The 24002-nt window shown below is 43.0% G+C and overlaps 1 protein-coding gene across 2 annotated transcripts in view; it reads right to left on the reverse strand.

Moving 5' to 3' along the window:
• The window catches only part of TRIM9 (tripartite motif containing 9), a 112254-nt gene extending 109578 nt beyond the window's left edge, over nt 1–2676 (reverse strand). For both annotated transcript variants that reach the window (XM_003408592.4, XM_064292472.1), the window contains exon 1: nt 1774–2676. In XM_003408592.4, the coding sequence (XP_003408640.1) occupies nt 1774–2595 (822 nt within the window). In that variant the 5' untranslated portion in view covers nt 2596–2676. The remainder of the gene's footprint in view (nt 1–1773) is intronic.
• Nucleotides 2677–24002: the final 21326 nt, after the last annotated feature.

Raw genomic sequence — 24002 nt, forward strand, 5'->3', positions numbered from 1 at the left:
TTTTATTTTTCTTGTTGTGAATAAAACATCAGTGTTCCAGCCTCAACCTCAGGGCCCCTGTTCCAAGGCCAGGCTTTCTTCATTTCCCAGGAATGTGGGAGACCTCTGAGCACAGGGCCACAGTGGAGGCCTGGAAGCACCTTCACTGCCCTGCCTCATCCTTGGGCTTGCACGTCCTTGGGCTTGCAGCGAGGTGACGGAAATCTCCCTCCAATAATCTTAAACCCCCTGCTCTGCCCTCCTCACCCCCAACTAAATGGATTGCTTAAAAAGTAAAAGTCAGATTTAGGCAAATCTCCTCAAGGATGGTTTCCTTTCTTCTAAGCAGCGGTGAGCAAAACATTATAAAGAACTCTTTCCTCACAAAGCTGATTTTCTAGTTGGAGGAGAAGGGGGAAAGCATGAGACAATACAAAGGTAAGATACTAATTAACATATATAGCATGCCAGAAAGGGTAAGTACTATGGAGACAAAGCAAGGAGGGAATTAGGGGGTGTCTGAGGTGGGTGGCAGCAATTGTGGTCAGGAAGATCTCACTGCGAAGGTGATATCTGAGCAGAGATTGAAGGAGGTGAGAGTGAGCCATTTGGATATAGGGTTTTGGGGAAGAGCGTCTCAGGCTGAGGGAAGAGCAAATGCAAAGACCATGGGGTGGGAAGGTGCCTGGCTGAGGTTGAGAAACAGCAAAAGCAGTGTGGTTGCACTGCGTGGGAGGAAATGAGGTCGGAGAGGTTAAAGGAGGTGTAGGTCATGCAGGTCCTGGTAGACCATTCTAAGGACGACTGAGAAACGTGGAGAACCTCTGGAGGATTTCGATTAGAGGATGGCATGACCTTTCTAACAGGTTGTTAAAAGCACTCTTCTGGACACTAGCCTTGATGGAGGCTCTGTCAAAAGAGACCAGCGGGATAAATCTGATAGCAGGTGTCACAGACTTTGTACATGCAACTACTGAAAGAGGAAAAGAGTCGAATTCTGGAGCAATGGGTATTTGGGGGTGGTTGCTGGAGGGGGTTACCCTGGGAGGCGTAGCTGCTTAGCTTTCGGGCCAAGATTGTGCAGAAACCTCTAGTCTTAACCACTCTTGCCCCACATCTCCACTTGGAGGGTCAGAGCCACCGCCTGCCGTGTTGCCTTGGCGACCACAGGCCAACCCCCCTTCTCAATCCCTGGCTCCGCCTCCTGACCGCGAGGCACGGGGACCCGGCGTCTTCTCAAGCTGGGGGGCCGGGCCTGGGCCAGCGCGGGCTCATCAGTATTCCGCTGCCGGAGACTCCCCCAGCCCCGCCGTGAGACACAGCCCCTGTCAACCCCGCCATCAGCGAGACCCCAACACCTCTGCTCCTCCCCTTCACCCCAGGCGGAGGCTAGAGCCCAGCAGCAGGTCCTGCCCTCGAGCGTGCCGGGTGTCCCTGGGCGTTGACACGCCTGTCCCTAGCTATGCAGAGCTTTTCCGCACCCCGTCCACAGCCAGAGGCTGCAGGTCCGCCGCGGAAAGGGGGCGCCCTGGGCCCAGCTCGCGAGTAGCGCACCCCAGGAGCCTTGCTTCAGGGCATCCCCGCAACAACTATCTGGGGACATGCAACTCCCCTGAGCGCCGTTAAAGCACCGCCGCGCTTCCTGCAATGCACCAGACGGGGGAGGCAGACATCCGAGGCCCGTTCATTGCACCCCCACTGGGATGCACCGTGAGCAAAAAAGGTAGACCGTCTACTGCAAAATCAGAGGGTCGGAGGTGCGGGGAGTTAGGGGTGGTTTTTCTTAGGACTCACCTTGTGCAGTTTCCACATGGCCCCCAGAGCCTTGACTTCGTGACTGGAGTGTTTACCCTCCTCCAAGCACTGGTAGCAAACGGGCATCTTGCACTGCACGCAGTACATGCTGTGGTTTTCCAGCTCGTGGTCTGTACAGGTGGAAACCTTGCGCGGGCTCAGCCGCCGGCTCACGCGGCCCTGGGCCGGGGGTACCAGACGGTGCTTGGCCAGGGGCCCCCGGGGCGGGTGGCAGCGCAGGCGGCACGGATCGCAGTAGAAGACATCGCACTGTTCGCACATGACGGTGGCCTCCTTGGGCGCCTTCTCGCAGAGCTGGCACTTGAGGGCCGCAGCTTTGCTCTGTTGGTAGCGGTCAATCACCCCTTCCAGGACGCGATTCTTGGGGAAGCCGCGGAGCCCCCGGTCATCCAGGATGAGGCTGCGGTGGCACTGGGGGCAGGTGATACAGGAGTTGCGGGGCACCGGGGCCAGAGCCGGTGACAGGTGGGTGGCTGGTGGCGGCATAGCCGGGGGGAACACGCGGACGCCATTGGGGGACCTCTGGCATGGGGTAGTGGGGGCGCTGGCGAAACCCCCGTAGGAGCCATAGCCGCTGTCCGCCTCGCTGTACAGGCTCATCTTGTCCAGGTCCAGGTAGTCATAGTCGGAAACCCCGGAGCCCGAGGCCCGACGGCTCTGGGGGGACTCAGACTCCGGGGTCTGTACCAGGATGTTGCGGGCGCACGCCTGACATAAATTGTGAGAGCAGGGCAAAATGATGGGCTCCCGGTAGAAGGAGCCGCATACAGGGCATTTTAACTCTTCTTCCATCTCTTCCATGGGGACCGGGTTTGGAGCGTTGCAGTGGTGCCTGAACTGGCGAGGTGGCCAGCGGGCCCGTCGCGTCCAGCACCTTGGCCAGCGGAGGCGGCAGCTGCAGCGGGAGTGGTGGCGCCTTCCCGCGTCGCCTTGGCGCGGACTCCCAGCTAAGCACTTGCTCTGCGAGCCCAGGAGCCGCCGCGCCGCGCGCCAGCCCCGGAACGCCTTCTTCTGCCCTCCTAGTCCCGCCCCAACCTCGAAACAGGGGTCCATTGGACGGCGGGTGACAGAGAGAAGTTCTCATTGGCCACGTGCTCCGTCCGTCCCATCCCCTCCGCAGGCCCCCGGGGGTTTAGTGGAGGAGTCTGAACGTCAGGGGAGTCTTTGCTCCCAGCAGCGTGAGCTCGGGAGGGGGCTGGCTTGCGGAGGCGAGGGGACCGAGAAGGAGGAATTAGGCGGGATGACTCATCCTTCGCCCCGCTTGCTTCCGACCTCCGGTGCAGTCACCCAGGAGCAGGGGGCGTGAGAAACCCCTCCCAGTAGCGAGTGGGCTGGCTGAGGGAGCGGGTGCTTCTTGCCAACAGTTTGCGTTTGGCTTCCAGCTACGGTCTCTGCGCCGACCCACCTTCTCTGGGCAGTGCTGCGCACCGCCGGCGGCCCCCCTCCTGCTTCACCTGCTGGCGGCGTTAGCAGGCCCCTCACCCAGGCCTAGGTTTCTGAGCGGCTGCTGGGCGTCTCTCCCCCTCCCTAAACCCCCGGAAGCTGGCCGCTGGAGCTCCCACATCCCCGGAGTCTGATGGCGATGGGCATGAGCCCCGGGAAGAGAGTCCCTTGGCTTTTCCGAACCCCAGTCCTTCGTCTCTAAAAGGGGATTTCCTAGTGTTGCGGTGAGATTTAAACCAGGTAATCTATGTAAGGAAACCCTGGTGGCGTAGTGGCTTAAGTGCTATGGCTGCAAACCAAGAGGTAAGCAGTTCAATCCGCCAGGCGCTCCTCGGAAACTCTATGGGGCAGTTCTCTGTTCTCTAGGGTCGCTATGAGTCGAAATCGACTCGACGGCAGTGGGTTTGGGTTTTTTTTTGTTTATGTTTGTTTTTTTTTTGTTAATCTATGTAAAACCCATTGCCATTAAGTCGACTCCGACTCATAGCGACCTTACAGGACAGAGGGAACTGCCCCCATAGGGTTTCCAAGGCTGTAAATCTCTATGGAAGGCGACTGCCGCATAGTTCTTCCGTGGAGTGGCTACCGACCTTCCGGTTAGCAGCCAAGCGCCTTAGACGCTGCACCACCAGGGCCCCAGTCAATGTAAAGGCTCAATATATGAGTCAAAATTTATACCCTCTTTATTTTACGCTTTAAATTCGCACTGGCCCAAAGGCCTCTACGCTGTGGTGTGAATGTGCCTCTAGCCCCTCTTCACTCCCCTGCCTCCCAGTGCTGTTTCTTTATCAGCTCTCCTCAGCTCCTCACTGAGCTTCCACGAGGCCAGCAGGACTTTCGTTCAGCTGAGACAGGAGTGGTGGGTCTGTTTCTGAGTGACCTTAGTTTAGTAATAAATCTATAGATGAGTCACTCTGTCACTGCAGAGTCTCAGTATTTGAATCCAAACGCCAGTATTAAATGGCACGCCTCCTGAGCATTGACCACAGCCTCCGGCGTGGTGGTTTCTTTCTGTTCCCTCCAGTGAGGTATGTGGTGATGCTGATGGTAGTGATGGGGAAAGGGGGCTCTAGTGCTCGTCCCTGTATATTAAGTACCCCCTCCCTACACATGGCTGAAGATACCTGGTCCTGCCCCTAGTCTGCAGAACTGTTGATTTGATCAGGGAAGGTGCCTCACAAAGGTTTTCTAGACAAGTAACATTCTGAGGTAGCAACTTATTTGTAATAGTACATGGCTGCCTTAACTGATTCATGAAGTAAATGACAAAAACTCTTTCCAAGTTTTAAGCAGTCTTCCAATTTCTAATCTTCCAGAAGAGAGATAACTTGATTATTCATGGTTACATTTATAATTTTAAACCAGTTTATTGTTCAGGAAAAAATCGATTTTTTTATAACTTTGCCCTTGGAGAACTAGTCCAATAAACCAGGTTCTCTTTCCAGCACCTTCTTCAGTTGAAATGAAAGCAGCCTTTAATGATCCTTGGGTTTGTGGAAAGGCCTCATTGTTAAAGCCATCTTAATCACAAATGCTATGCAATGTATTTTTAACCTGGCTTTTAACTAGTTGAGCCTGGAGCATCAAAAAGGGGTATGTACCCTGTTTGCAGGCATAGAAATTTTTCAAGTGTGGTTGAGATACCTGAACTTGCAGAATACATCTAATTTGTGGGCCCCAAGATAATTTGTTAATAACAAGTAGTTAATTATTGAAAAACTTAGAAAGGAGTGTCAGTGCCACTCATTTATGATCCTTTCCATGACTGCTGTGTTAATTTAGCCCAAAGCCACAGTAGATTTTGACTTGTGCTTTGAACAACTCAAGGTAAGCAGCTCTTACTCTTTCTATGCCTTTGAACTTTGCTCACAACAGTATGTGATCTAAGAGGTCTGTTTATTGGTAGAAAACAATGCTTCCTTGAAAGTAAAGGCTAGCATTAGGGACTATCTGAGACTTAACAGCACTGTCGGTTTCGCAAAGAGCCTTAATAGACTAAAGTCAATATACAAAGATTTGCTCTATTATGAAGTATCTGCAGATGATTTGTTAGGTCTATTTGGTCAGGAATTAGAGAAATTAAACCAGTCCCAGGAGAGCTGTTAAAATGACTATCATTTGTCGAGCACTTACCTTGTTCCAAGTAGTGGGTTTGTTTATGTACATGTATTATCTAGTAATAACATAAGAAGGTGGCACAGTTATCTCTACAGATGAGTAAAATACCCAAGGTCAAATATTGGTGAGTCTGGGATTTGGACCCAGGCACTTGTGAGTTTGTTCCTTTGTTCATTTATTCATTTGCTCACTCATTCAACAAATGCAGAATTCTACACTGTCTCAGGCTCTATGTGATAAATATCCCAAAATGTCTTCGTTAACCTCCCGGCTATACTGCCTTCTTTTCCTGAGAGTTGATTATTTCTCTCATATTCATTTCTTTAAAGATTTTCCTCTTATGTGTACTACTTGCTCATAATGTACTTTAAATTCCCCCCCCACCATGAATTGTGTTTGAAGGGGAATAAAAATCTGCATGTAATTGATGATATTACAGAAATACTATACCATTGGGTGAATGTCTTTCCCCTTCCAGCTGGTGAACAGCCCATACCCTGAAGCAGGAGGATTGATAGCCCTGTAATTCCGTCATTCCTGGGATGGCTACAGATGTTCTCTTTTGTGTAAAGTGCTTAATCATCCCCTGAAACTTACTGAACTGTTCACCCAAATGATGTTTCTTGGCAATCAGTTGAGCAAATTTAAAATGCACTAACCGCTTTTCCATTCTTTAAAGACAAATTGCTTTCCAGTGAAAAATTAGTTGCTTTCCTATTTGCTTATGACTACAGTGCTTGATTATTAACACACGATTTCTTTATTCTAAAGAAATGACCACTCACAGAAGAAAGGGTTCTCTCCCTTCTCTCCACATTTTCCCCTAGAGCCATCTATCCTTAGTTTTAGGGGAAAAAAATCAGTGACAGTAGCTGTCCATATGCTTTGACACTTGAAGATCCTCTGACATGTAGGAAAAAATATTTTGTATTTACTTAGTGATTAAGGATATTGCTGGCTGTGGTTTGTAAAAATTGCATTATTTGCAAAGTGATGGATGCGATGTTTATATTTCAAAAGAAATTATGATAAGAATTCTTTTTACAGAGTAACTTACTCCATTAATACTAAATTTTCTACTTGTAATATTTTGTACTATTCTTAAAAAAAACCCACTGCCGTCGAGTATTTCAACTCATAGTGGCCCTGTAGGACAGAGTGGAATTGCCCCATAGAGTTTCCAAGGAGCGCCTGGTGGATTCGAAGTGCCCACCTTCTGGTTAGCAGCCGTCGCACTTAACCACCACACCACCAGGGTTTCCATACCATCCGTAATAACTATATATTTCTTTGGGGTTAATATTCTTTTGTCTTTTTAATTATTCAATTATTATAGTAAAGTAAGAGCCTTTTGCCCATTTACTACTACTGGAAAATGACCTTAATCAAATTCTGTTGTATTTCTATCCATAAGTAATATGTTCCTAATATTTTGGGAAGGACAGGCAAAAGAATCTGGGAAGATGGAGGTTTGTGAATCCTGTATTAAGATAAGAGAGTTGAAGGATAAGTCCAGGAGACAACACTTGTGAATAATAGGTATCCCAGAACTAGGAATAGGCACTGGTGGAGGAAAAACCATAACTGAAGAAATAATTATCCTAAACCAAGGAAAGATACGAGATTGCAGATTGAAAGGCTTTTAAAATTACAGATGACATTGGTGAAAAAAGACCCAGCATATACAGATACAATTCTTGAACTCCAAGGGAAAAAGAAAAGAAAAGAGAATCTTATAAGCTCCCAGACAATGAAACATAAAGAAAAAAATCATATTGACATGTTTTCTTTCTGTGACTTAAAGGCAAGAAGAATGTGAGAAAAACAAAACAAAACAAAACAACTACAGCCTGTTAAAAATAAGAGAAGGTATCCTAAGTACTTTATAGCCAACCAGGAGATCACTGGCTTTTCAGGTCAAAGAAAGATATTTCCAAGAATTCAGAGAACATAGCACTCACATATTCCATCTGAGAAAAGTACTTGAGAAAAGATTTTAAACTAAGTAACAAATGAACCTTAGCTAAGTCTTTAGGTTGGATGAGGAGGCAGTGGGGAAGTAGAAGTATTCTAAGGACCTGATATTATTGAGGAGAAATAGAAGAGGAAAAGGTGAGAAATCAAGTGTCTTTGTTGGAGGAATTACTTAGTGTCCTCTTTTTTCCCCCACATAATGGTAAATAAATATATGTATGGTTGAGGCCTGGGAAAAGAAGCATAACTATTAATATAATTGAAAATACAATAAACTAGAAAAAAACAGAACAAAACAAACAACCGAACTCAGTGCTGTCAAATCGATTCTGACTCATAGCGACCCTATAGGACAGAGTAGAACTACACCACAGGGTTTCCAACGCTGTAAATCTTTATGGAAGCAGGCTGCCACATCTTTCTCCCATGGAGAAGCTGGTAGGCTCCAACCACTGACCTTCTGGTTAGCAGCTGAGTGCTTTAACCACTGTGCTACCAGGGTTCCAAAAGTACAATAAGACCTGAAAATCAGCAAACATTGGGAAAATACTATATGAAACTCTATGATAACAAATTTGAAAAGCTAGAGGAAATGGATAGTTCCTAGGAAAAAATATGTTAATTAAATTAATCCCTCCTAAAAAAATATAGATTAGACCAACTTCCATAAAGGGATTTGAAAGGTAGTTTCAGATTTATCATTTAAAAAGGCATCCAAATTAGATGTCTGCACAGATTGGCTCTAGCTAATCTTTTAAAAACAAGTAATTTCAATGTTATTGAAATAATTCTAAATTCAAGAAAAATATAAAATGTTCCCCAATTTTTATAAAGCTGTCATAACTTGAATAACAAAACCTGATATAATTAATAGAAAACAAAATAAATTGAAAACTAGAGACCAGAAACACCAAAGTGATAGATATAAAAGTGCTAAATAGGTTATTAGCAAATGGATTTTGGTAATACATCAAAAAAGTAATAAACTATGACCAAGTAGGGATTTTATCTGGAATGCAAGTATGACTATCATGAAAATTATTAACACAATTTAAAACATAAAAAAATTAAAGGAAGAGAACTCCTTCTTCTGGTTATATGGGAGTAATCCTTCCATTAATGACAAGAAAACAGGACAAGCTATAGGAAACAGTTGGTGTCCAGACACTGGGTAATAGGCAGCATAGGATTATAATTTTTGAGAGAAGGCAAAGAAAGATGTGAACCCTTCCTTCAGCCAGGCTTTCTACCACATGGCAATTTCCAGATTGTGGTACAGGGAGGAGAAATCCAAACAAACCTTAACAATCTCCCTCAGTTGAAGACACAGAGATTGGATTTTGGAAGGCCAAAACTCAAAAAAAACAAAACAAAAAAGAACCTGTTACCATCGAGTTGATTCCAACTAATATCGACCCTGTAGGACAGAGCAGAACTGCCCCATAGGTTTCCAAGGAGGGGCTGGTGGATTTGAACTGCCAGCATCTTGGTTAGCAGCCAAACTCTCAACCACTGCACCACCAAGATTCCTTGGAAGACCAAGGAGACTAGAATTTTCAGAGAGGAAAAAGCTAGAGAGAGAATGAGTTCCAGGTATCTGGATGGGAGTTTCCTTGGATCTTTGACTGGACACAATCTGTGCATGTATTGGGTGAACCTCTACAAGGCTAGGCGATAGCAACTTCGGTGAAAAGAACAAGTACTGAAGTTACCATATAAACTATTCTCAGAGCACACACAGGCCAGGAATCACTCATATTCCCTTGAACCGGATTGAAGAGAACTCACCGAATGTACAAAAATCAATTGTTATCTACATATACTAGGAATGAACAATTGGCAATTGATATTTAAAACTGTACCATTTACAATAGCATTAGAGAAATGAAACATTTAGTGTTGAATTTTTATGTGCAAGACCTGTACATTGAAAACTATAAAACATTCCAGAGAGAAATTAAAAGACCTTTCTGGGGGTGGTGTCTTAGTTATCTAATGCTACTATAACAGAAGTACCACAAGTGGATGGCTTTAACAAACAGAGATTGTTTCTCCCACAGTCTAGGAGGCTAAAAGTTCAAATTCAGGGTGCCAGCTCCAGGGGAAGGCTTTCTCTGTCGGCTCTGGGAGAAGGTTCTTGTCATCAATCATCCTCTGGTCTAGGAGCTTCTCAGTGCAGGAACCCCAGGTCCAAAGAACACTCTGTTCCTGGCTCTTCATTCTTGGTAGTAGGAAGTCCTCTCTTCTTTGCTCACTTCTCTCTCTCATATCTCAAAAGGGATTGACTCAAGATACAACCTAATACTGTAGATTGAGCCTGCCTCATTAACATAACTGCCTCCAATCCTGCCTCATTAGCATCATAGAGGTAGGATTTACAGCATATAGGAATATTCGCATCAGGTCGCAAAATGGTGGACAACTACACAAAACTGGGAATCATGGCCTAGGCAAGTTGACACACATTTTTGAGGCACATAATTCAATCCATAACAGGTGGAAATGCAAATTTTCAGCAGGGGTTTGAATCGGAATGAACTGGTTCGAAGCCCTGATTTGGTATAGTAGACATTAACAGTGCATAGCAATATCTAGATCTTTTTTTCTTATTGGGCCTATGGGAGACTACACATCCCAACTCTTTGTTGTTAGACAAGATCTCATGACCAGTTCTGGCCAAAGAAATACATGCAGAAATGATGTGTGTTGATTCCAAACTGAGGCATTAAAGGCTCCTGTACAATGCTATAGAGCATGTATTGAGATTTGTTGAACTAATAGCTCAAAGCTGGCTGGATCACTGACTCACCACATGGAGAACAGCTATATACTCATTGAGTCACTGACTGGAGAACAATGAGGAGAAACTGACTTTTGTTTTATTAAGCCAGAGATTTGAGGATTGTGTGTTACTGTAACAAGCATAGCCTAACCTAATACAGTAGTAAAGAGAGATGAATGGAACAAAGACAAGTCATGAAGTGTGACCCTTGAAAGAGACTAAGTAGCTACACTGATTCTTAATGGCTTATTAGTTCCAGTTCTCACGAGGCCTGGCCTTACTCTGGAAGCAGAAGTCAAGAAATCAAATGATGTGTTGCATTGGGCAAATCTGCTGCAAAAGACCTCTTTCAAGTGTTAAAAAGCAAAGATGTCAGTTTGAGGACTCAGGTGCATCTGACTCAAGCCAGGGTATTTTCAGTCACCTCATATGCATATGAAAGCTGGACGATGAATAAGGAAGACTGAAGAAGACTTGATGCATTTGAATTATGGTGTTGGCGAAGGATATTGAATATACCAGGGACTGCTAGAAGAATGAACAAACCTGTCGTGGAAGAAGTACAGCCCAAATGAGCCTTAGAAGCGAGGATAGAGAGATTTCATCTCATATACTTTGGACATGTTATCTGGAGGGACCAGTCTCTGAAGAAGGACATCATGCTTTATAAAGTATAGGGTCAACAGAAGAGAGGAAGACTGTCAATGAGATGGACTGACACAGTGGCTGCAATGATGAGCTGAGGCATAGCAACAGTTGTGAGGATAGCGAAGGACCGGGCAGTGTTTCGTTCTGTTGTACGTAGGGTCGCTATGAGTCAGAACCAACTTGATGGCAGCTAGAACCAGCAACAAATGTAAGGATGATTGGCAGTGGGATTGAAGGGGCGTAGTGCAATTAATTACTTCATATGGCCCTTCTAGCCATGGTCTTTTTGACTCACGTACAGTGATTGAGGAGAACTGTGCAAATAAGGTATATGGAACCTGTGATGTTTGGGGTTATGTGTTAACTTGGCTAGGCCACAATTTCCAGTATTGTATGGTTGTCCTCCATTTTGTGTGTTGTAAATCCTAACTGCTACATGTTAATGGGGCAGGATTGGTGTGAGGTGTATTTTGAATCACAGCCTTGCAGGAGGGCGTGACTCAAGTCCCATCCTTACTCAAGTTACACCCTTCCCTGGGGTGTGGCCTGCTTTCAAGATACATATGTGGGTGCCCTGGCGGGGCTCTCTCTCTGCATCTGGATCCTGCATCCAGTTTGTCACTGGCTGATCTTGGGACTTTAGCTAGCAGCCTACCGTCTGACCTGCTGATTCTGGGATTTGCCAGCTTCCACAGCCCCGTGGGCCAGTGGCCTATCATCTGACCTGATTTGCCAGCTTCTGCAGCTTTGTGAGCCAGCCGCCTGTGGTTTGACCTGCCTGTTTGGGTTCATCAGCCCCTACAGTCACCTGGGTCAGGAGAAGCCTATACCTGACTCACAAATTTGGTACTTGCCGGCCTCCATAACCATGTGAACAATTTCCTTGGTACAGTTCGTGAGTTCTGAGAGACTTTGCAGCAAATTATGGAGCTGAAAGATGGGAGAGAGAGTACTGAGGGGAGGAAGAGTAGTTGATGTTAGAGATGATGGAGTGGTACACCAATCTGGAAAAGCTGGACATTTGGAACATCTTTAACCTCCACCTCATAGGAACCAGCTTTGTGCTGATCCTTATAAAAGAAACTGTTCATTTAAGAGGAAACATCCTTTCTTTTTAGGAATAAATCCACATCAATCCAAATTTCTGGTCCCAAGTCTAGAGTGTCCAAATAGTTGATGGTACCCTTCCTAAAGCTCGGCTTACTGGGTTTTTAATAAGTCCTAAAGTAAACAATACTTTTCAAAGGCAGTATACTGTAGGACTAAACTTAGGTAAAAAAATTTTCTTCTACTTCTACCAAGGGGTGGAGCCCTGGTAGTATAGCGGTTAAGAGCTTGGCTGCTAACCAAAAGGTTGGCAGGTCAAATCCACCAGCTGCTGTTTGGAAACCCTATGGGGCAGTTCTAGTCTGTACTATAGGGCCACTATGAGTTGGAATGGACTTGATGGCAATGGGCTTCTACCAAGGGGAGACATAGACCCAATACATTATTAAACAGAACACTTTCATCTCAACATGAAGCATGTGCATGCAGGTTAGTGCCAACCAGACACAACCTCCCGCCAAATAATAGGTGAGTATTTGCTCTGTGTTTACATACCTAACAGGCTTAGTCTGATGAGTTTCACCAAACAAACACTGCTCCGTTAATGTTGCTACCACTAACAACAGAAAACCTTTTCCTTTTATTTATTTATTTAAAAAATTTTACTTATTTTGTTGTTGAGAATATACATAGCAAAACATACACCAGTTGGACAGTTTCTGTATGTACAAGTCAGTGACATTGATTACCTTCTTCAAGTTGTGCAACCATTCCCACCTCCCTTTTCTGAGTTGTCCTCTCCCGTTTACGTAAACTCACTGCCCCCTAAGGTTCTTATCTAATCTTTCAAGTTGCTGATGTCAATTTTATCCCGTATAGATAGTTCTTAGAAGAGCATAGTGCTCAAGGCAGACATTTTTTTACTAGTTAAGCTCAACTATTTTTGGTTTTAAGAAGACTTCAGGGAATATTTTTAGTTTAAGGTTTAAAGATTTTACTTTAAATAACACTACCCCCATTCATGTCTCACCAGCACCTGCTGTGGGGTTTATGAAGCCTCTCATCACACTATCTGTGGTTCCTCAATGACTACACATCTCTGATGGCGCAGACCAAGTCACAGTTTGGCACCTTCTTTGCCTTTAATCCGTTAACAAGTTATCTACTAAATGCTTATGCAGAGCATGGCTTATTATATTTGCTGTTTTTAATTTCATTGTTTCTTCTGATTTTATTCTTTAGTTACTATTCTAGGGGAATTCTGTGATTAAGCTCCTCATAATTGTATGCTCAGGTGGGTTCTTTTGTGCATGCAGTCATAATAGATCTGCTTGTGAAAGCATATGGAGGTTTTATCAGGTGAAAAGAGGCATCACAGTATAGTCGTGGAAGCTGTCACATCCAGTAGCCATATGAATTCAAATTCCCCATGAACCACTAGGGAAAAAAAAAATCCGGAGGATTAGCACATGATCAACTTCTGTCTTCTTTCCTCAGTATAGTCTAAAAATAAAAACACAGTTACTGGTCAATAAAATTGACAGCCAAATTATAATGTGAAAGGAGAGTCAGTATATTCAAATCACACTCAAACTCAGTGGTGTTAGAAATCATTGAATCAAAGACTATTGGCAGATATTTGCAAACCAAGTTACCCACGAGTAACTAAGCTAGCTTAGAGAGAGAGGGCACCTGAATAGTCAGAAAACCTTTTTAAAGGTGAAGGGATACAATACAAGGAATATCAAGGTGGTACTGTCATCCACCTTAATAAACTATGAGATATAAAGACAGAGAGCTGAATAAACCAACTGATTTATCATTAGTTAAGAAAGCTGAAAGCTAATACTTCTTTACTAGGTTTGGCAAGTTAACAAGCAAAAACGTATTTGCAAATCAGTTTCTGTTATACCATTTATGAAACCTATAAGTCAGTCTTTCTCCTCTCTTCTGCTGGACATTCAGGAGGTGTCAGGCTAACTGGAGCCAAGGGAACCTGTTATTGTGGTCACTGCTGTCCTGATAGAGACTTTGAGAAATATTTTTCTGCAAAAAAAAAAAGTTCCCGCTGAGTGGATTCCGACTCATAACGACCCTATAGGACAGAGTAGAACGGCCCCACAGGGTTTCCAAGGAGCACCTCGTGGATTTGAACTGCCAGCCATTTAGGTTAGCAGCCAGACTCCTAACCACTACACCACCAGGGCTTCTGCAAGGGTCAGGTGAATAAATAACTACTTGCAATTGAGCATTTCTCTTCAATTAAATTTTTTCTCACTTACATTCTTCTTGAAGAGACATCAATTATAAAGCAATCTAGAAAATAAAATTTTTGCCTGTTTTTATTTTGCTAAACTACTTCTCCAAAGATTTTTGTATGTATTCATTTTGGGTCGATTTTGGATTTGGGGAGATTTTGAATTATCAGGCTGATAAACTCTTAACCACCATGTCCCAGGAGGCCCAGATGCCTGTTGTGAGAATAGGAATCAGTTCTTCCCTTCCCTCAGGCTTTCTGCTTGGAATTTCTTGAGTTTGTTGCACAGTCCTATTAGCTACCTTACATGGGGAAATAGATAAAAGGGGATTTATTGAGAAGTTGAGGTGTATTTGTTGACCTTTGGGTACCCGAGAGTGGGGGATAGGACCTGGTGAGAGGAACCAGGGGGACAGAATAGGTTGTACAGCCGAGTAACATTGTGGACTCAAGATTGGTGAACCGAGACAGATTGTGCCAGAATTGAGATAGGGAGACAAAGAGGAGATAGCTCACTGCTGGTGGGAATGAATGGCCTTGGGTAGACTTGTCTGCACATCAGGGAACTGACTCAGAAGGAAGGCTACATACATTTTACATTTCGGTGTTATGCGCCCAGCTGGTTGAGTCTCAACTTAATTCCATTTATTGATTAACTGTTTGCTTCTCAAATTCCAGAACCCAGAAGCCCAAAGTGGCTGTGTTCTTGGGGAAATCATGGCAGGCGAGAAGCAAGGCATGTTTATGTTGACTGTGTAGAATGGCTTGTGGGTACATAGTTTTGAGTGAGCTGTTTCACAGTGCTTTTGTAAAACTGTGGGATAGAAGAAATGGTGCAAGGTTTTGTGATGCCTTCCCGTCTCATGTCCAAAGTTTCAGTTGCTAGAGAAACTGTTTGCACTAATATGATTTAAATGTGAAAATTAAGAATGTTTATATTTGAAATTTAATCTGTTTGGCCTGAAATCCATAATGATTAAGTAACTGTTCTTCAAGTTAAGACATTTATCTGAGAACCCGTTTAAGAGCCTTTTCTAGAACGTTTATTAGAAACAAGCTGCTTCCTTATTAATTAGTATTAATGGTTTAGTAAACTAACCACAATCACTGGTAATTTTATAATAAGTTAAACATTTTATCTCATTGGTTGATGTGGTCTTTGTCCCACAGATTAGACTCCTCTCTACCTCTTTTATTGCAGGATGAATTTTGCTTGTATTTTTCCATGATTCTTGTGTATATTTTGGAGATTGAGGCCACATCTGTGGCTTCTGATGTCACTTATATGGGAATTAAGGACCTTAAGGACCCCTTAGAAATGAGAAGCTGCCAGTGCCGTGTAATCCTGTAATAAATACGTTTTGAGTATCTGCTGTCTAAAAACAAGTACTAGTGCAGAAATACAAATTTCGGTCATCTGCATCCAGCTAAAATTCCAAGATAATAGCAGTAATAATAGTACTTTATGAAGTGCTAAGTGTCAGGTGCTACATGGGCACTGTGCTAACCAATAATATACATTGTCTCATTTAGTCCTCACAACCACCCTATGAGGTAGGCATTATCATCTCCATTTACAGTTGAGAAAACCGAAGCTCAGATAGTTAACCATCTGAGGTTTTCTAGTTACTAAATGGAAGATTTGAGATTCTAACATAAGTTTGACAGACTCCAAAGACTGGGTAGTAAATCCACAAAGTCTATGCATTGCCTATAAGAGGAATTATTAAGTCAGGTTAGACATTTCCACTCTGGTGTGAATTAGTCCTTCCCCAACTAATTGCCTAAAGGCAGATTTTGATGATGAAATTAATGGAGAAAGCTGGGGGCGTTGAATCCTTTAGAGAAGAGAAAGAGTCACCAAGAGTGAGAACAAGGAAGAAGAAATGGGGGCGGTGAAAGACCTACATCTTCTAATTGGCTGTTTTTTGGGAGGACCAAACTTGTAGAAGCAAATCAAACACGTGTCATTTTCTCATTTTGCTCTTTTTTTCCCACCTTCATATTTTTGTTCAGAATGTGTCGTTGTTACTCAGTCAAGCTGGCAGGCTCCTCAGCTCTTGCTCCTCAACCCCCTCTCTCACTTCAAAACCTGTACCAGCAAAAAAAAAAAAAAAAGTTGGATTCTCTATTATTTAAAATTCTAAACCTCTGTTGGTATTTATTTGTATCCAGAAATTGTTGGGGGGTGTTTAGGATGTTTAATAAGAATTCCAGGGAAGTCAGTCAACACCTGAGATGTTTATAGTTTTAAGGGGGATGATTTTTCCTGGTGAACTTTCAATTTCTATCAGAGCTGTTTCATCTAAAGGAGTAAATCAGAAAGTAAATTGGAGCAATGCTCACATCCTGCCGTCCAACAGTCCTTATTTGGAAGCCAACGCTAGTGGGAAAACCTTCCCTTCTGCCCTCATCTATCAAGAGCAGATTCTCCCATTACTTTCTCCTACGCCAGTGAATTTGTCCATGGATACCTACTGCTGAATTTGCCATTTGTCCAGAGACAAAATTAACTACCAATTTACTTTTGGACACCAAGCTCAGTGTTAATAATCCTGCTTGACGGACTGTTAAGAGCTTCTGAATCAGGAATGGCTAATAGGTTTCACTTTGCACGCCAACTCCCAATGATTGATTGGGAGTGATTTACCTAGTCAGAAGGCAGTGTTGAGAAGGCTGTGCAGCCAATATGTTTTATTTTAAGAAGAAATGCCACAATCAATTAATGAGATCTGTCGTGGGAGAAGGACTAGCAGTACATGTATAAATTACCTTTCATCACTAATAAATTCAGAACTATAATTTATTATAGCCCAGTATATAATACGTTTATCTCAGTGAATCCTCACAACAACCCTACGGAACAGGTATCCCCATTTAAAGAAACTTAAGCACGGTACGGTGGGCTTAACTAACTAGTCCAAGGTCATCCAGCTAGTAAGAGCCAGAACTGGAATTTGAACTCTGATAGTCATGATATAGGAGCCCTGGTGGCACAGTGGTTAAGTGCTGAGCTGCTAACTGAAAGTTTGGCGGTTTGAACCCACCAGCCACTCAGTGGGTGACAGATGTGGCAGTCTGTTTCTGTAGATTACAGCCTTGCAAACCCTATGGGGCAGTTCTACTCTGCCCTATAGGGTCATTATGAATTGGAATCGACTCACCAGCAATGGGTTAGTCATGATACGAGCCCTCTTGGTGCAGTGGTTAAGTGCTCAGCCGCTAACCCAAAGATTAGGGTTGCTGTGAGTCGGAATCAACTCGATAGCAATGGGTTTTTTTTAATGAAAGTCATGATATAGGGGTCCCTAGGTGGTGCAAATGGTTAAGTGCTTGACTATCAACTAAAACGTTGGTGGTCCAAACCCATCTAGAGGTGCCTTGGATGAAAGTTCAGTGATCTGCTTCCAAAAGTTCACAGCCTTGAAAAGCCTATGAAGTGCAGTTCCACTTTGCATCACATGGGGTTGCCATGAATCAGAATTGACTCAATGGCAACTGGTTTTTTAATCATGATACAGACTCCTTGAAACAATATGTTGCACATGTGTAGGATCAGGATTTGAGCTGCAGATGCCATAGATAGGAGCTGCAGTGTGTTCTAATCATTGAGACTTCAGGGCCCAACCAAGGGCGGAAGTGCTACTTCCTTAGATTTGTCCCTCAACACAGCCTTCCTGGCTTGGTGACTTGACTGGAGAGTGGTAGAGGGACTTGTCTTCCTGCAGTTAAATCCGCAAGTACTTAATGAGCACCTACTCTGTGCCAAGCATCTGGGATGCAGCAGTAAACAAAATAGAGCTCCCCGCTTGCAAGGAGCTTATAGTCAATTGAGGTAGACAGGCAATAACACATAACAATAAGATAGCTTCAGGCCCAGATAACGCTGTGGAGATGCTTTAACAGGGATCCTGGAGGGGGATGGGAATGGGGGCTCTTTTAGCCAGGGATGAAGGCCTCTGTGAAAAAGGCACCTGAAAGATAGGAAGGAAACCGCTTTGTGAAAATATGGGGACAAGCATTCCAGACAGAAGGAATGGCAAATCCAAAGGTTTTGAAATATAATGAGCTTGTCATTTTTTAAGGAAAAAAGCGTCAGTTATTAGTCATTTCCTTTTTATTATTTTTAAGACTAAAGATATGGCCATGCTTCAGTGATTGTCTGGAGTTCCCCTTCACAAAAACACTTGGTGAGGGGAGATAGAGGCAAGTGATTTGCCCTCTCTTTTCTCCTCTCCGTTTGGTAAAGTAGAGGGCCAATGAAAACAAGGGAAACCCTCAATGAGATAAACTGACACAGTAGCTTCGATATTGGACTCACACATATCAATGATCATAAAGATGGCGCAGGACCAGGCAATGTTTTGTCCTTTTGTACAAAGGGTTGCCATGAGTCAGAACCAACTCAACAGCAACTAACAACAGCTTTCTTCCTTCCACCCTATAGATGTCTTATTTTGATGAATCAGTGAGGGTCACACATGTCCATTCCTTTTGCTTTGGGAAGGATTGAATTAATTTGCTTGGAGAAGAGTATGAATTTATAGCATGCTTTGTAGAAAGTGTCTATTGAAAATATAATGGTCACATGATCAAATTTTTCTAACACGATTTAGAGAGTTTATCTTTGCAAACAGAGAATAGGTTAGAAAATGCAAGAAAAGGGAAAAGTCATTTTCAACACAATCTCCATATACTAATCAAATATATCCCATAAATTGGACTTCTTGTTCTAACCATAGGATCCTTTGGTGCAGCTGAGACAAAACTTCTGACATTGCTGTCCATCTCTCTCTGCTTATTTAAGAAGCATTTATCAAGCTCCAGCTGTATACCCAGAAAGTGCCAGATTCTATGGGAGATAAAATTACAAGAAGAAAACTCATTGTTTTCACCCTTGAGAAACTTGCATTTAGTTGAGGAAGGTTAGACAAGTATTTGAAACAGCTAAGGAGCAAATCTAGAATGATTTTTAAAAAAAAGATAGTAACTAAAGATTGTATAGCACATTCTAGTCCACAGGCCACCTTCATATACCTTTCCTTGTTTCATCCTCACGTTGGTCCTTACAGATAGTTATTGATATTATCACTGTTTTACAGATGGAAAATCTGAGGCTCAAGAGGTCAAATACCCAAGGCAACTAGTAAGGAACAGAAGCAGGGCCCTGTAGTGAAGAACATGAGCTTTGAAGTCAACCAGGCCAAGATCTTAATTTCAACTCCAACTCTTAACTAATTTTGTAAGCTTGGGCAATTTCCTTATCCACTTTAAGCCTCAGTTTCCCAATTTGTAAGATTAGTAGTGGCATTCACTTCCTCCCAATGTTGTATTTAGTGAGAAGTGCATTTAAGATGCTTAGCACAGAGCTGGGGCCATATTATGCACTCAGTGAATGCTAGCCCTTGCCATGATGAGGTGGCAGAGCCAGGACTGAATCCCAGTCTCCCCAGTCTGTCAAATACACGGCCCTGCATGTGGTGTGCACTCTGGCCTCTCTCTGCTTGGTTTCAAAACTTGGACCAGTCACTTACTTACAAGCATGACCTTAGGTAAGTTACTTAACTTTTCTGTCTCTTTCTTCATTTGTAAAAGGATAATATAGTAACAGGCTGATGTGAAGATAAAATGATTTATTACACATATAGGACTTAGAACAGTGCTTGGCACACAGTGAGCTCCCTAAAGGAATTTACCATAAAGCATGAAACATGGCGGTGGAGTGAACTTAGCTAGGAAGGCTTCTTCCAAGCAGTTCTTTTCACTTAGATCCTGATGGAGCAAATGGCAGCAAGAGTCCTGAAAAGGTAGGTCCTGCTGATCATCGACCTTCCACAGCTGGGGGCAGCATCGTGGCTAGATTTGTAAACCTACCTCCACCGCCTCTCTCACACCTGTCAAAGCTGCAGGGGCTGCTCAGCAACATGTGAAAAATCTAACTTGCAATAAAGCCATTTTTTTCCCCCCAAATACATCTGTCCACACTTGAAGGTAGCAAAACACATTTGAGAATTCACAATCCCCGATAAAGGGCATGGACTTGTCAGCTTGTTCTGTCAACAGACTTGGTGCCTGAGCATTGTTGTCATCACATAGCTGCTTGTTATCTGCCAAGCTTGATTGTTTCCCTCTCAACTGGGAATTGCAAGGTTCTCTAAGATCCTTCCCTTTCCCCCTCATCCCCTCTCCTTCACTTTTCATTCCTTTTTTTCCCTTCTGTGATCCATCTAATTGGTAGGAATCATGTCAGCTTTGTTTGCCCCTCCATAAATATTTGTTAAATGAAGTTACTATTTATTGCACATTTATCAGGTGCTTACATGCATGACCATCATGAAAAACAGAGAAAATAATGAAATGAAAATTTGATTTTACTTGGATCCACAATCAATGTCCATAGAAGCAGTAGTCAAGAAATCAAACAGTGTATTGCATTGGACAAATCTGCTGCAGAAGACCCCTTTAAAGTGTTAGAAAGCAAAGTATTTTCAATCGCCTCATATGCATCGGAAAGCTGGACAATGAATAAAGACGCCTGAAGAAGAATTGATGAGTTTGGATTACGGTGTTAGTGAAGAATATTGACCATACCATGGGCTGACAGAAGAACAAACAAATCTGCCTTGGAAGAAGTACAGCCAGAATGCTCCCTAGAAACAAGGGTTTCAAGACTATGTCTCATGTCTTTGACATGCTTTCAGGAGGTACCAGTACACATTGCTCTATGACCCTGGAGAAGGACATCATGTTTGGCAGAGTAGACAGTCAATAAAAAAGAGGAAGACCCTCAACGAGATGGATTGACACAGTGGTTTCAGCAATGAGCTCAAGCATAACAACGATTGTGAGGATGGCGCAGGACCGGGCAGTGTTTCATTCTGTTGTGCTTAGGATTGCTATGAGTCAGAACCAACTCAACGGTACCTAATAATAGCAACAACACATACATGACCTTGTTTAGTCCCCAAATAACCCCCTGAGGATTTGAACCTAGGATGCTTGATGACAGAGCCTGGAATTTAAACCACAATGTTTTCCCCCGAGTGTGTGTAAAGAGCTTGTCCTTCTTGCCTGTAAATCACTTATATCCTGATGGAACAATTCAATTTTAATATAATATTCATAAATATTAACCTGCCACCCATCTGTCAGTTTGTCATACTGTGGTGGCTTGTGTGTTGCTACAATGCTGGAAGCTCTGGTGGGCAGGTTTCAGTGGCCTTTCCAAACTAAGGCAGACTAGGAAGAAAGGCCTGGTGATAATACTTCCAAAAATTAGTCAATAAAAAACTATGGATCACAACGAAATATTGTTTGATATAGTGCTGAAAGATGAGCCCCCTAATTTGGAACACACTACACAATGTGTTCAACAATGGACTCAAACATGTGAACAATCAGGAAATGGTGCAGGACCAGGCAATGTTTTATTATGTTGTACATAGGGTCTCCATGAGTTGGCACTAACTCAATGACAACAACAACTACAAATGAATGCTAGTACAGTCTTAATATTGTAATAGAGGACAGTATTTTAATTGTGTTATTTACATTTTGGGCAGCTAAGAAGGGCCAAAAAGGAAGTTGTAGATTAAATAAAAAGATGAGATCCAGAAATTACATGAACCTTGGTGGCTTCTTATAAATGTCATTAAATAGGTTTTATTAAAATTCTGAAGGTACCTGTTTGCTCTTGGCTACTAACCAAAAGGTTGGTGATTTGAACCCCCCCAGCAGTACTGTGAAAGACCTGGTGATCTGCTTCCATATACATTATAGCCAAGAAAACCCTATGGAGCAGGTCTACTCTGTAACATGTGTAAAATCAACTCTATGGAAATGAGTTTGGTTTTTTGGGTATTAAAATTATAAGTAGATAATAAGTTGTGGATAGATCACTGGCTTTGGGGTCAGACATATGTGGGTTCAAGTTCTGACTCCATCATTCTTACTCTGTATGTGGTCTTGGGCAAGTTACTATTTAAAGGGGCCAATTTTCTCAACTATGAAACAGAGATGATTATACTGGTTAAGAGCTTGGCTGCTAAGCAAAAGTCAGCAGTTCGAATCCACCATCCACTCCTCAGAAACCCTAGGAGTTGCTATGGGTCGGAATCTACTGGAAGGCAACAGTTTTTTTTTTTTTTTTTCATGATGACTAAATAAGTTGACATATGTAAAGAACTTGGCACATGGTACTAAATTAGTTTTTCCTCCCTCTATTTGAGTCACACCCCTTTTTCAGTGGATGTAAAAGGGAACGTATTTCAACAACTCAAAGAACCACAACATGAATTGGGTTTTATCATAAAAGAAACAATAGTCTCTTGCCGTGACGTGTCCAGGCAGGTAAGAAAACTTTAAAAAAAAAAAAAAAAAGACAAAGGGGACTAGTGAGGCCAAGTTACATATTTTTAAAGTGGCATCCTGCCATTGAGTAAGGTGATTTTTGATTGTTATTTCAGTCTTTTTCACTTAATTTCTTGGGAAACCATTACCATAAAAAGAGACAGACTTTTCACTTTCTTGGTGAAATCTCCTTTGATATGCAGTATAATTGCCAGGGGAAGTAAGTGCATATTTTGAATATGAGTAACGACCTTAGTTAGGAGATCCATGTCAGACTTGGAGAAAGCAATTTGAACCTAGGTCCTTTAACTCTGGTGGACTTTAGTTTCTTGTCCAACTGGTGATGCTCGGTGCCAAGGTTGACTGTTTACCTTAGAAAACAGATGATGCAGATGTGGGCATCTTTTTATTGCTTTGTTAGATATAAAAAAAAAAAAAACAAAACTAATTTCCATGCTTACCCCATGTGTGTCAGAGTAGCACTGTACTCCGTAGGGTTTTCAATGGCTGTGATCTTTTGGAAGTAGATCCCCAGGCCTTTCTTTCAAGATGAAAGGGGCAGCATGAGAAAGAGATTGTAGGGGCCTAATGTCCTGGGTATTGTAGCATTGTTTCAACATGGCTTGCATAGTTAGCTTTTGCATTTACGGGTGATTTTGTGATTTGTTGTTTGTTTCCTTCCTTCCCTCTCCCGTTCTCCATGATTTTATAAAGTTTAAGATCCACCTGTGTTCCTCTTGAACAAGCAGAACAATGATCAGTAAGGTCTGGGACAAGACAACCAGACAATGGGGGCCCATCTTGTGACTGAAACCAGGATCGCATTAATTTTTTTTTTTTTTTTTAAAGAATACCCACAGAAGGTCAACATGTCTGAAATGCGGTCAACATGCCCCTCCTCAAAGGGGAACTGTCATTCTCCAGATTCTTTAAGCCTAAGCCCTAACTCTATAAAACCCTCCAGTCAGTCGCCAGCAGACAGACAGACTTTGGAGGAGCCCATTCCCCTCTGTCTCTTGTATAACCCATGTCTCTTGTATACCAGTATACAATAAAGCCCTCTTGGTACTTACCTCACCCCTGTCTTAGTATTGGCTTTGTGGCAGGCAGCTCGAATCCATGTTTTGTGGTAACAAAGATGCCTCTGAGTGGATTCAAACTGCCAACTTTTTGCTTAGTAGCCAAGTGCTTAACTGTTTGTGCCACCCACAGATTCCTTGTTAGATATAAAAAGATCATACTCAAAGCCATTCATTGGTATCCTAAGTATCATAAAAAGTTCCGTGGGAATGTTGTTTTTTCCATAGACTGGCTTCAAGAATAGTTGTGTTGAAAGGAGCTCTCTAAAAGCTGTTCGTTGTTGTTAGTTGCCTATAGTCAGCTCTGACTCATGGTGAATCCATGTGTGCCAAGTAGAACTGCTCCATAGGGTTTTAAAGGCTGTGATCTTTCAGAAGCAGATTGCCAGGCCTATCTTCCGAGGCACCTCTGGGTGAGTTCGAACTACCAACCTTTTAGCTAGTAGTAAAGTACTTTAACCATTTGTACCACCCAGGGACTCCTTAAAACTGTTTAATTGTAGGCAAAGTG

This window comes from Loxodonta africana, chromosome 10 (assembly GCF_030014295.1).
Source record: "Loxodonta africana isolate mLoxAfr1 chromosome 10, mLoxAfr1.hap2, whole genome shotgun sequence".
In the NCBI taxonomy this organism is placed as follows: Eukaryota; Metazoa; Chordata; class Mammalia; order Proboscidea; family Elephantidae; genus Loxodonta; species Loxodonta africana.